The sequence below is a fragment of the Scardinius erythrophthalmus genome (genome assembly GCF_964197995.2).
Source record: "Scardinius erythrophthalmus genome assembly, chromosome: 21".
NCBI classification, from domain to species: Eukaryota; Metazoa; Chordata; class Actinopteri; order Cypriniformes; family Leuciscidae; genus Scardinius; species Scardinius erythrophthalmus.
In genome coordinates, this window is record NC_138241.1 from 27,568,784 (window position 1) to 27,581,136 (window position 12,353).

General features: G+C 41.2%; 1 protein-coding gene across 3 annotated transcripts; it reads left to right on the forward strand.

Annotated features, from left to right (window-relative positions):
• The first annotated feature begins 1,272 nt into the window (after positions 1–1,272).
• Positions 1,273–12,054, forward strand: zbtb18 (zinc finger and BTB domain containing 18). 3 transcript variants are annotated; one of them, XR_014029069.1, is made up of 3 exons: positions 1,273–1,665; positions 5,364–7,072; positions 11,432–12,054. XR_014029069.1 is itself a non-coding variant. In XM_081350980.1 (2 exons), the coding sequence occupies exon 2, from the start codon at positions 5,378–5,380 to the stop codon at positions 6,983–6,985; it is 1,608 nt and encodes a 535-aa protein (XP_081207106.1). In that variant the 5' UTR covers positions 1,363–1,665; positions 5,364–5,377; the 3' UTR covers positions 6,986–7,462. The 3 variants fall into 3 exon arrangements, 2 of the variants coding, with proteins under 2 accessions (XP_081207106.1, XP_081207107.1); XM_081350980.1 differs by lacking the exon at positions 11,432–12,054 and having other exon boundaries at positions 1,363–1,665; positions 5,364–7,462; XM_081350981.1 differs by lacking the exons at positions 1,273–1,665; positions 11,432–12,054 and adding an exon at positions 2,506–2,581 and having other exon boundaries at positions 5,364–7,462.
• Positions 12,055–12,353: the final 299 nt, after the last annotated feature.

Sequence of the window (12,353 nt, forward strand, 5' to 3'; positions counted from 1 at the left end):
AGTGTAAGCACAGGAATCTCTAGCCTTCAAGGGATGGTTCACCCAAAAAGGGAAAATGTTGTCATCATTTACTCACCCTCATGTTGTTCCAAACCTGCATGAGTTTCTTTCTTCTGTTGAACACAAATGAAGATATTTTAAAGAACGTTGGTATCCAGACAGTTGAGAGCCCCCATTGACTTCAATAGTATTCTTTTTTTCCTACTATGGAAGTCAGTGGGTTCCATCAACTGTCTGGATACCAACGTTCTTCAAAATATCTTCTTTTGTGTTCAACAATAGAAAAAAAAAACCTCATACAGGTTTGGAACAACTTGAGGGTGAGTTGGCGAAGTAATGACATAATTTTCATTTTTGGGTGAACTAGGCCTATCCCTTTCAGTTAATTGCTTATGAACTGAACATAGAGTAATTTTCTTTTCTTCACATTTTATACAATTGCATACTGCTAACTTATTTAGTGTAATTATATCAACTGATGATCCATTTAAAAAGTTCCCATTCATTCACCAAAGAAATAAATTGCAGTTTGTGGACAAAATGTTATCGCCATAACGACAGCACAATTTCTGTATGAATATACAGCATATTGCATTAATTTAACCAAAATTCATATAATTGAATAAATAACTAAATACGATTTTAGAATGGTCCCATTGCTCTCGTAACTTCAATAGTGTAATGCCGGATGGAATATGAATACATTTATTAATAGGCCTAATCTCGGAATTAAATCTGCCACCAAAGGAAACCCCTTGGTAGTATTTTAGATGATGATGACAACAACACCAATAATAATAATAATAGTAATAATAATAATAATAAATAATAATAATTATTATTATTATATATATTTTATAATAATATATATATATATTATATATATTAATAATAATTATTATTATTATTATTATAATGACCACTGACCAATAATATCAGTATAATCACAATAGCATTAATATTTCTTCATCCGTTTGAAAACAAATTTTTGTACGCTAAATATTTGGAAATTAGAAGCCCTTCTCAAATGTAATGGTTACATTTTGGACCATGTTACTTTTTAATTTATTGTTTATTGTTATTTCATCAGACTCTCAGCTCACTAGATTTTTAAGTGGCCATATTAATGTCCACTAACCCTGTGACTCTCTCTCGCCGTCTCTCCGCAGCGCTGGAGGAAGTTGCAGTGCACCTGTTCTTCACCGCTGCTCGGCCAGTGACTACAGTTCCCACGTAACATTGCGCAATGTCCCTCGATCCGCGCGCTGCGCCAGTCTGCTCGAGGAACCAGTCCGTCCGTTCGCTCGCTCGCTCGCTCGGCCTTTTTTTCTGCTTTCTCACTGTTGCCTGGTGTCAACCTACGCCGAGAAAGAAACATCCCTCCCTCTTCCCCCCTCAGCGGCAGCTTCCAATTTGCCTTCGCTTTTCTTTTCGCCTCTTCCATTGGCTTGCGCGCTGCCAGTCAAGCGCTTCCTCTTTACAGGAGAGTTGAGTAGCAACAGCTCGGAAACATCTGGCTGCCGCAGCTCTCGTCGCTCCGCTCGCCTGCTCTGTCTTTCCTGCCACTGCAGGTTGTTATGGAAAGCTGTTGAAAGTCAATCGAGTTGTTTTTCTCGCTGAGAGGATTAGACGGAGGAAGCAGGAAGACGTTGGACCTGGTTGTCTGTAAGTGCCTGTGATACTAGGTGCTCTTTAAGGAGATGAAAGGGGGGTTGGAGGCACGGGCTGGATTGTTATGGGGAAAAGTAACGATCTTTTTCACGCGACTGTTGGTCTTTACGCGTAGAACGAGTTGCTCGAGCGCGTGGCATCGGGGCCTGTCGCAAAACTGTAACACTGCAGGTTGAATGCTTACTTTTTATTTGTTAGCCACACTAGCTAGCTTTTCCTGAACGTACGGGGTCAGGATCCAGAGAAAGACCGTCGGCAGTGCTGTGTGTGTGTGTGTGTGTGTGTGTGTTTGTGTAGGAGTAGCCTGCTATAATACCATTTCCTTCCTAGGTGGACTCGTAGTTTATTTTATTTCAGTGTATATTTATTTTGTAGCGTAGCTTTTAAGTTCAAGAAGGGCTAACTTGGCACAATTCCGTCTTTCTGGAGAACTTGCCAGGTTTGAAAACAAGTTTACTTTGAAATAGCACAGTATAAAAACAGTGTGTTGGCTTAGTTTTTTTCTTTTACCTTCATGCTCACCAGTTGCTTTGTAAACCAAAATATATAACATTGTGCATAAGCAAGGCTAATCGTTCGTATTTTCCATGGAATTAAAAGCTCCTATTAGTTGGTTAAAACCCCCTGAGATCAAGTGTAATGTTCGTGACAGATGCAGCAAACTCTTCATTCTTGTGCTGTTTTATGCATTTAAAAATATTTTTGCATGTTTGCATGAGTTTTTTATAAAAACTAACTATTCTGTTCATATTCATTAGTGTGACATCCTTCAGAAGAGACCTTCAGATTATAGTTTGGTATCTTTGTTTTGCTGATTTTAGTAGTAAACAGGAAACTGTTGTTTGGCTTGTACCAACGAAGTTTCTGAAAATTAACACCATTATAAGTGGGATACTTCAGAAGAAAGGAGGTATGTAAGACCTAATGCGGAATACAGTGTCTTTTGTTTGAACCGTACTTATAAAGCCTGTATGATTGTTCCCATTGTTTCTTATTTCTTCCCCCCCCCACCACCACCACCACCCTCCTCTGTCAGTTGTCCAAAGGGTTAGTAAAATGAATGACGGTAATGGCGCAGCCAGTGAACCATAAAGAAGTCGAAAACAATATCAGCTGCGTGGATCTGTCAGTTGCAAATGTGCTGTGCTGGCCTTTGTTTATGGTTACTGGAAGGAGAGGGGGGAAAAAACTTGAGGGTATTTAAATTCTCAGTGCAGGAAACTAGGTTAGAAAAAAGTGTCGGCTTTCAGACGGACCCAGTTCCAAGTTCTTCTTTGCTGAGAGATTACAACTAAAGGGGGGAATTGGCTAGTTTTCTACAGAATCACCTCACAACACTTCCCTTCCTCCCGTTTTTAAAGGGGGGAAAGAGAAACAAAGTTGTATAAAGGAGAGGCTGGTGGCAAGAGTGTAGAGGAGTAGCATATGGCACTAAAAGGAGCACAGCTGGAGGTAGCATTTCCATCTGAACATGATGTCAGAGCAGCTGACAGGCTGCCATCCCCCAGTCTTTTCTTCTAACGCACAGACTGGGAGTTAGTGTGTGTGCGGATCTGTGTGCAGGAGGAGGCATCGCATTCCCCTCCAACATCTCCTCCACTTTGCATCTGTCCCTCACAGTTTGATTTTCTCTCTCTTTCTCTCGCGTCTCTACCCTTTCATTGATTCGGCGGAGGGAGTTACAGCCGGCGCTACCACAACAGTGGACTTAATCAAGTTGATGCGTACTGCAGGTACTGTACCGGGGGGTCCGGGCAACAGGGATGTGTTTTGAATAGGGAGCTCTCGTTAAGTCTTTTTTTGCGCGTCTGCCATCAGCTATCAGAGTGTGGGAAATGGGAAGTAAAGGATTTTGAGCTGGTGTAGCGTAACCAGGCTGGGGACAAGTGACACTTTTTGTTGCCATGAAGAGGGTTTCCAGGCAAGCGTTTCATTATTCTGTTTGTTTACAGGTCTTCTTTTCAGCCACTTTGTTCTCAATGGCAAATTGTTGCTCTGTTGTGACGGCATACAGTGGTGTGGTTGGTAGGTTAGTTTATTATAGTATTATTGAATTAAAACCAGAAACTCTTATGTGTTTATATGCTGTTAATCTGTCAAAATCTGTTTTTCTTTTAAATAACGAGATTTTCAGTCCAATTGAACAAAATTCCTAATCTGCTAAAGCAGCCGAAAATACATAAATGCTTTTAGGGAGATAAATCTGCAACTTTATATAATCACGTGCGTTCTTCAAAATGTCCCGTCTTTAGGCTTTTGCTCATCTCTTTCTGTCTTTTTTTCTGTTTGTAAGGACTAATTTAGAACTTGCAGATTTGAGCTGCCTGAATTGGCTAGACAGCTGTAATCGCACTCCTCCTAGTCTTAATCTCTTTATCTGGGCAGCAGCTGCCATATGGTCTCAGTCAGCTGGATCAGATGTTCATAAGCCTCCTTCTCCGTCCCTCTCTGTCCTCCCAGTCTCCTAATTTGATCGCTGCTACCTTGTGAGCTGTCCTGCAATCTTTATTTTTAGCCATCTTAAGGATTAGGATTGATGTGGACTACGGGGCACTTAAAGTGATTGTATTGTAAATCTGCTGTGGACCGCCTCTTTGGGGAGGATGTTCCATTTCTCCAAAGATTTGGGGAGGGGGAAAAGGGGAGGAGAGGGTTGGCGAGAGGTTTGTTATCCCCCTGTCCCCCTATAAGCCCCTCATTAATGAAGGTCTGTACGCTGTTTGGGGTGGGGTGGGGGGCTTTGGCTTGCTATCCCAATCAGATTTAAATGAAGATTCAAATGAGTTCATTTAAGTCCGCTGGTTGAACATGACGCTGGTGCATTTTTTTAGATGGGAACGATCTCCGCGGGTAACAGGTGTGATTTCATATTTTTTAGGTTTTTTTTTTTATTAGCCCTTTTTTAATATGTAAATAGTTTGTGTAACCTTTTTTTAATACAGTGTATATTTCTAGTTTTTTATCGTATTTTATTTGCACATTGTCCGTCTTTGATTACGCACGTCATACATACTGATGTTCTGCTACCTCAGTTGTTGCAACCTTTGAGATCATGGTACTTAGTATACTTATGCAGTATGCCCATGATGGTGAGCTGTTTGTGTACCTGTAAGCCTGTTACCTATACTTGGCGTCCTGGCCAAAGTGGGTTATTATAAATAACTGCTCCAGGAGCAGAGAAAACAGGAAAGATTCTCTCGCGCAGGCATCTGTAGAATCAGGACTTCTTACATCACGGCATCTGATTAAACTCAAATGATTCTGATGGGATGCTCACGGATATATTCCTTTAATGTAACTTGCAATAAATGTATTTTTTATTTACATTGTAGTGTTAATTTCCCAGGTTTTAAACTTTTAATTAAAAGGGTTAGTTTGAAATTTAATAGTGAACACATCACTGCTCACTTTAAAGTGCACAAGTGAGAAAAATACAATTAGCTTAATGTGATGTTATACTTTTTGCATGTGCTTTTTTGTAATCCTTTTATGTCAAGACTGTGGTGAACATTTTTCCAGTGTTCCCACAGGGGAGGAGGGAAGGAGAGAGAATTAGAGTGTGAGAGTATGTCTGTGTGCATGAAGCGAGAGAGAGAGGGACGGAGCGGGTGGGAAAGAGAAGTTCCACACAGAGCACAGACAAAACAATTGTTGTTCTAGAGAGCCTCACTAACATCTGTGGTCTTTTGCAGGTTATGAAGACAGCATGGAGTTTCCAGACCACAGCAGACATTTGCTACAGTGTCTGAGCGAGCAGAGACATCAGGGATTCCTTTGTGACTCCACTGTGCTGGTCGGTGATGCCCAGTTCCGAGCCCATCGTGCAGTGCTGGCTTCATGCAGCATGTACTTCCACCTCTTTTACAAGGACCAGCTAGACAAAAGGGACATTGTTCATCTGAACAGCGACATTGTCACGGCCCCGGCCTTCGCTCTCCTGCTTGAGTTCATGTACGAGGGAAAGCTCCTGTTTAAATCGCTTCCAGTGGAGGATGTGTTGGCTGCTGCCAGCTACCTCCACATGTACGACATTGTCAAGGTGTGCAAGAAGAAGCTCAAGCAGAAGGCCACGACTGAGGCTGACAGCACCAAACGGGAGGAAGATGCATCCAGCTGCTCGGACAAGGTGGAGAGCTTCTCGGAAGGTGGAAGCACGGGCCGGCCGGCCACCGCTGACCTGCTGCAGAGTGATGACGAGGACATGGAGAACAAACGGGACAGCCCTCAGGAGCCGGGGAGCATGTGGATGAGACTGCCTTCTGACCGGACCACGTCTCCCACCACCAGCCCCAGGGAAGCAGAAACGCACGGTCCCGACACTGGCAAATCCCCTGCCGGCAGCCCCAGCAGCTCCACCGGCTCCCGGTCCCGTCGCTCTGCAACGTCTCGGAGAGTCTCCGCAGACACAGATTGTGTGCTTGATCTCTCTGTGAAGTCCAGCCTGGGCGGTGGTCCTGGGGAGAGCATGGCAGGCAATCATTACTTCTGCAGCTCTGTCACCCCAGACAGCCTTCAGAGTGCCCTGGTTCAGGTCAAGGTGGAGAAGGACACGGGCTCGGACGACGATGAGCTGGTGAGCGGCGACTACGAGATGGAGCACAGTGGTGTGAAGGAGCCGCCCAGCACCAACGGGACTCACATCAGCCTTGTTGCGCAACGGAGGCTGGGCCTGGAGGCTCACCTTTCGGCCTTGCGTGAGGCCTCACTGGCCAGCGAGCTGGAGCGGGACGAAAAAGGAGATGACACGGACGTCCTAGGAGGGGACAGTGAGCGAGCTCAGGAGGTCGCGGGGGTCGAAAGCGCCCTGTTGCCTTACGTCTCCAGCATGCTGGGGGCTCCACATACCCAGATCTTCATGTGCCCCTTATGCAACAAGGTCTTCCCCAGCCCCCACATCCTGCAGATCCACCTCAGCACGCATTTTCGCGAGCAGGAAGGTGTACGGGCCAAGCCGGCCAGCGACGTTAACGTCCCCACCTGCTCCATCTGTGGCAAAACCTTCTCCTGCATGTACACGTTAAAGCGCCACGAGCGGACACACTCGGGCGAGAAGCCCTACACATGCACTACTTGCGGCAAGAGCTTCCAGTACTCGCACAACCTGAGCCGACACGCTGTCGTGCACACACGCGAGAAGCCGCACGCCTGTAAGTGGTGCGAGCGGCGCTTCACGCAGTCAGGGGACCTGTACCGACACATCCGCAAGTTCCACTGCGAACTGGTCAACTCGCTCTCAGTCAAGAGCGAGGCGCTCAATCTACCCACGGTCAGAGACTGGGCACTGGAAGATAGTTCTCAAGAACTGTGGAAATGAACGCTAAAATGATAGCAGACTGTTTGAACTGCTTGTTGAATTGATGAGAGAGATCTGAGTGACATTTTTTGGGGCAGAGTGGTGAAGGTAAGAGTGGGGCAGAGTGACGGCCGAAGGGTCTGAATCAGTCATTTTTCTTGTATGTACATTGCAAATCTTGTTGAATTGCACTTTACTAGCACATGAAAATGTTACTACTGATTTTTTCTTTTATTATATTTTCTGGTTTGTTTAGGGTCTCTTTTTTTTTTTCTTGTTCTCCTTGGGTTTTTATAAAACATGGGTGCTGGTCTCAGTAGCCAACTTTGACAGAAAAATTATTCATTGGGATTTTCAACTGTATATAATTTACAATATTTGTATACGCTCCTAAATTTCAAGGAACATCTGCCATGAAAAGCATATGAAGATTTCAGGTAATAGACGGAGGAGTTTAAAACTAAGGACACACTAAACGGGTACAATGGTCATATATTTACACACTTGCCTATATATATATATATATATATATATATATATATATATATATATATATATATATATATATATATATATATATATATATATATATATATATATATATATATATATTTGCATACCTGATGTGTGACTGTGGTTGCGGTGCATGTGTATTCATGCACATACGCACATGTACACACGTAGTGTGTGAGCAGGTCAGTCCTTTAAATCCCACGAGCAAGCTCTAAGCTCGCGTTACTTAAGCTCTTGTACATTTTTGACTCGTTATAGGAAACTTGACTGATGGAAGACAAACAAGGCACTCATGCAATGTACATTTTCCCTTTTCATATCAGTTGCTGCATTTCCTCTATCCTTTCTTAATATGATTTGAAGTCATTTTCACATTTTTGTTGCAGTCTCTCTACATCACTCGTTTGCTACTGAAGTTGGTTTTTACATCGGCTGCATTTCTAGAGATTTCTGTAGTGTTTTATTAAGACTTTTTGTTTTTAAAACGGAATCTGTTGTTGCATGATGTCTGACCTGTATATTGAAAAAGATGTGACTTGCTGTATTGCTGTACACTGTAATTGACTGATTCATTACAGTCAGGGCACCTGTCTGTTGAGAAAAAAAAAGTACCTTTAATATTACCGCTGTAGAAATTGCATGAATTTTATTTAACTTTTTTTTTGTTGTTGTTTTGCATCAGAGAGTGTATTTTTTAATTAACTAATTTGATTCCTTGGTAGATTTGAGTTTTTTTTTCCTCTCATTAGAGAATGAATCGGGGGTTTTGGTGAGATGTTTATTCTGGGCTGTGAAGATTGTGGAAATGCACTGACGTTAGGCTGCAGTATCTACACATGGGAAGCGATTCGGTCTGGGCTCGCTGTAGAATTCGGAGGTTAACGAGGGGCCAGGTGTCAGCAGAAGCTGAATCGCTACGTTTATTGTTCAGAAGGCTAGCGTTGCTCCTGCTAGCGTCTCCTCACGCGCTGCTCTTCCCAGTGCTGGGTCCTCAACTGCTGTTTGTCTCAGTGTCCTGTTTACTGGCTGTTGTCATTTGAATCATGTCAGCTCTGTTTGTAATTTATTTATTTATCTTTTCAATTGGCACTTGCTTCAGATTCGATTGCCATGAAGAAACATTTGCGTGGCTGATGGTACAGCTCTTCTTTATGGGTGTCCTCAGCAGCGCACATCTATTTGGAGAAAGCTGAAGGATCTTTAAACAGCATAAAGCTCGACACACTCTGATCTGAGTGGTTTGTGTGCGTGTGTTTGTTCGATACATAAGTCTTTTTTTTTCGCCACTTGAAGATGTTTGGCAAGGTTGGCTGCACCTTTTGAAGCTTAATGAAATTAGAATGATGTGCAAAAGAGGCCTTTATGAAATGTCTACACCTAATTATTAACCTAATTGAATTGACTTTGTTACACTGAAAAAAAGATCTATACATTTGTGATGGTTAAAAAAGTTCAATTGTTAACTTTTGCAGCATTTGTGATTTTGAAAAATGTTTTTTTTTGTATTTTTTTTTTCCTTTAAATTCTTTTAATTTGCAAAATTATATTAAGGTTTCTTTTTTTTTAGATTGTGAAAATTCTATTAATTTTGTTTGTTTGTTTGTTGGTTGGTTTGTTTAACAAAAAACACTTTCATTGTCAAATCCAGAGAAATAAAAAGCAAAGAAAAATGAGAAACATATGGCTTAGCGCTGTAGACATAGATCAGTCACTTACACAGGGCTGAAATGCTTGAACTACTTTAGTTAGAGAGGGCCGGGGGCTCCGCACATGTTTCGAGCGGGACAGGAGTGTGCGGTACACGGGCCTTTGCAGGCCTCAGGAACGGTCCTTCCATATATTTGGCTGGTGCAACGGCTAGTGAAAAGGTTGAGCTTTGCCAACAGCGCACGCTCCTCATGGCGTTTTGCACGGTGGTACTTTTACCTTTTGCACTCTAAAATGTGACCGAAAAAAATATCAACTGTAGGGTTGATTTGTTTTCTATGCTTTCTTTTTCTTTACGTTTTTTGTTTGCTTCTATTGTACTTGACCGCCTTAAACTACTGTTATCAGCTTATACTCAGAGGTTGAAAACTGGAAACTGTTGCTGGAATACTGGATGTCTTTCTTTGACTTTTGTTCAATGGAAATTAAGCTGTGAAATGGCCTATGAAGCATATCCATAAATTGGACACCCCTTTAGTTTACTTGAAACCCGGGAACCCCAGTGTGAAGAACAACTCTGTCAAATTCAAACTTGGTGGCTAATGAGTATGGGAAAGAAAAATAAATATCTGTTGAATTCAAGGACAATCGCTGTCTGGATTTAAAAAAAAAGAAAAAAAAAGAAGAAGATGATGATGATGATTCGACTTCACATGTAATTGCTTCCCTTCTGAGATTTTTTGCTATGTTGACATTGTTCTTTTTATGGATTTAGACATTTAGCTTTGACAATCATAGTATGTTTCATTTTCTCAAGGGAAGTAAATTATGAGGCTGTTTAGTTTTGTACTTTTGGTGTGCTGTTGGTGAAATTTTTAAATTGTGTGCAAACTGCAATAAATTATAAGAACCTTAACCTCTCCGTGCCATTTTTCTGTCAGAAACTTCTGGCGGGATTGCCAGTGCAATGACGATGTGCAGATTGGTGAGACGGTGTTTGTGTTTTTGCATTCAGTTCAATAATCTTATTTACTGTAGATGCTCGTGTGGGTGGAAACATGTTTTCCAGTGCGTGAGGTCTGAGTATACTGTCCGAGTGTGTGTGTGTATGTATGTGGTCTTACATGGCTCATGTGTATATGCTGCTTTAATGTCTGGCTGGTGCTCCAGTAAAGGCGTGGGTTGGACCTGGGAAAATGTGCAGCAGCTTGTACGAAGACCATCCCCTCCCCCTGCCTCACACACACACACACACACTCAGTCACAGACTGCTTCCAAAGCTCCTCAAGTACAGTTTTCCAGAAAACAAATCAGCTTTATCTAATGTCTCGCTGTTCGGCAAACCTGGCCTACAGATGCACTAAAGGCTGACCACTTTTAAGTCAGCGAGCGTTACTCAACAGGCCACTGCCACAGATGGTCCTGTGCTGTAAGCCTGCCCCCCCTTCCTCATACACGCCACCTCCATCTAATTGGTACGAGATTTAGTTTTTGATCACGTTTTGGATTTAAGATCCCTTTGCGCCTTTTTTATCGTGGAAGTATGAAATTGTAAACTTAGAAAAAATATTGTAATTTTAACAGTAAAAGACCGTAAAAATGCTTTGGTAAAAACATGTTAATTGGTTAATTGCAAGTTCCCTTAAAGTTACAGTTTTTGGCTGTGAAAAAGTTATCTTATAATTTACAGTGAAAAACTTTTTTCGTTTTTTCACTAAAATAACTATGCTCCTTCTTGGTTTTTCATTACTTAAGTACATCAGGGTTTTATTTCACATCTAATGTTGTTAAATACATTTTTATTAACATCACATTTTAGTGTTGTGTATTTCCGTGATGGTTTTTTATGTGTATGATCTTGAGCAACTTCAAAATATTAGCATTTACCTCAGCTTGTGGAAAAGCTACTAGAGAGAAAAGCTACTAGTTTGATTCATCATGTGGATTTTTCACTGCCTGGTGGATGTCAGTGTATTATAAAAGTACAAAACAGAATTTAGCACTTCAGTAGTTGCTATAACATTATATCAGTTAATGAAATATATAATTTTATGTACATTTTATGTACATTTCTTAATGGTTTCTTAATTATTTTCAGTGTATAAAGGTTCTAGACAATATTGTGCACACTTTCACTGTTTTTCTGAGAGATGAAATTTGATTTGTGGCTACATTCACACACAGATCTGCACCTAACATCTGGTTGGAACGGACAGTTGATGCTTCGCCGAGGCATAATGGTTTTCTCTCTGCTTTTTTACTATGAATTTAGGTCATTAATTTGTATCTGTCCTTTGTTTACTCAAGGAGCAGAGACAAAGGGGCAGCTGTGGAAACATTTGGCTGTGCCGAAGGGTAGTGGGCTCGACGTGACGAGTGTATTACCAGCTTGGGTCTTCTATATGTAGCTCCACCACAGAAGTTCGAGGGAGCTGCGTGCCAGTGTACTGGGGGAGAGTGGCGCACATGCATGGCATCATAGAGCAGCCGTTGCACTGAGGTATGACTGGTTCTGCCCACACAGATACTGTAGCTGCTGAGAGCTTTACCCCTCTCTGTGACCAGCTCCAAATATAATGTACATCAGAGGGGCGCAGACAGGAAGAGGCCTTTCTGTTTGCATTCGACAAGTTATTGAATTTATCGAACGTTATTGACCCCCGTGTTCAGTTTGGTCATTTTAATAGCTTATTTAAAAAAATAATAACAGTGAAGTATCCGGATTGATTCTTTATGACTTTTCACTTTTGCCCTACATGTTACATTATGTTTAGACCCTCAAAGAAAAAAAGAAAGAAATTAATTTTCATATGATATGTTACTCTACAGACGCCTGTTATTTTACGCTGTTTATTGCTCATGTCAAATTGACCTCAAATAGATATGTTACTATAATGAATATCAGTCACACTTCTGTCTACTGTGTGGTTAAAAAAAAAAAAAAAAAAAATATATATATATATATATATATATATATATACAAAATATGTATATTCTATAATTGCATCATATTTGCATCAATGGTTCTGTGAAGAACCATGGAATCTTTCCATTGCACTAAAGGTTCTTTATATTGGAAAAAATATTTTTTTTTGTGAAAACCTTCTTTTGGAGCCTTTATATTTAAGAGTGTAGGTTTTGATTAAACCAGAGGAGAATATTAAAATAATGTACCGGTAATGGCAAAATTAAGTTTATTTATTATTTTAATTAAGTATAATTTTATTTT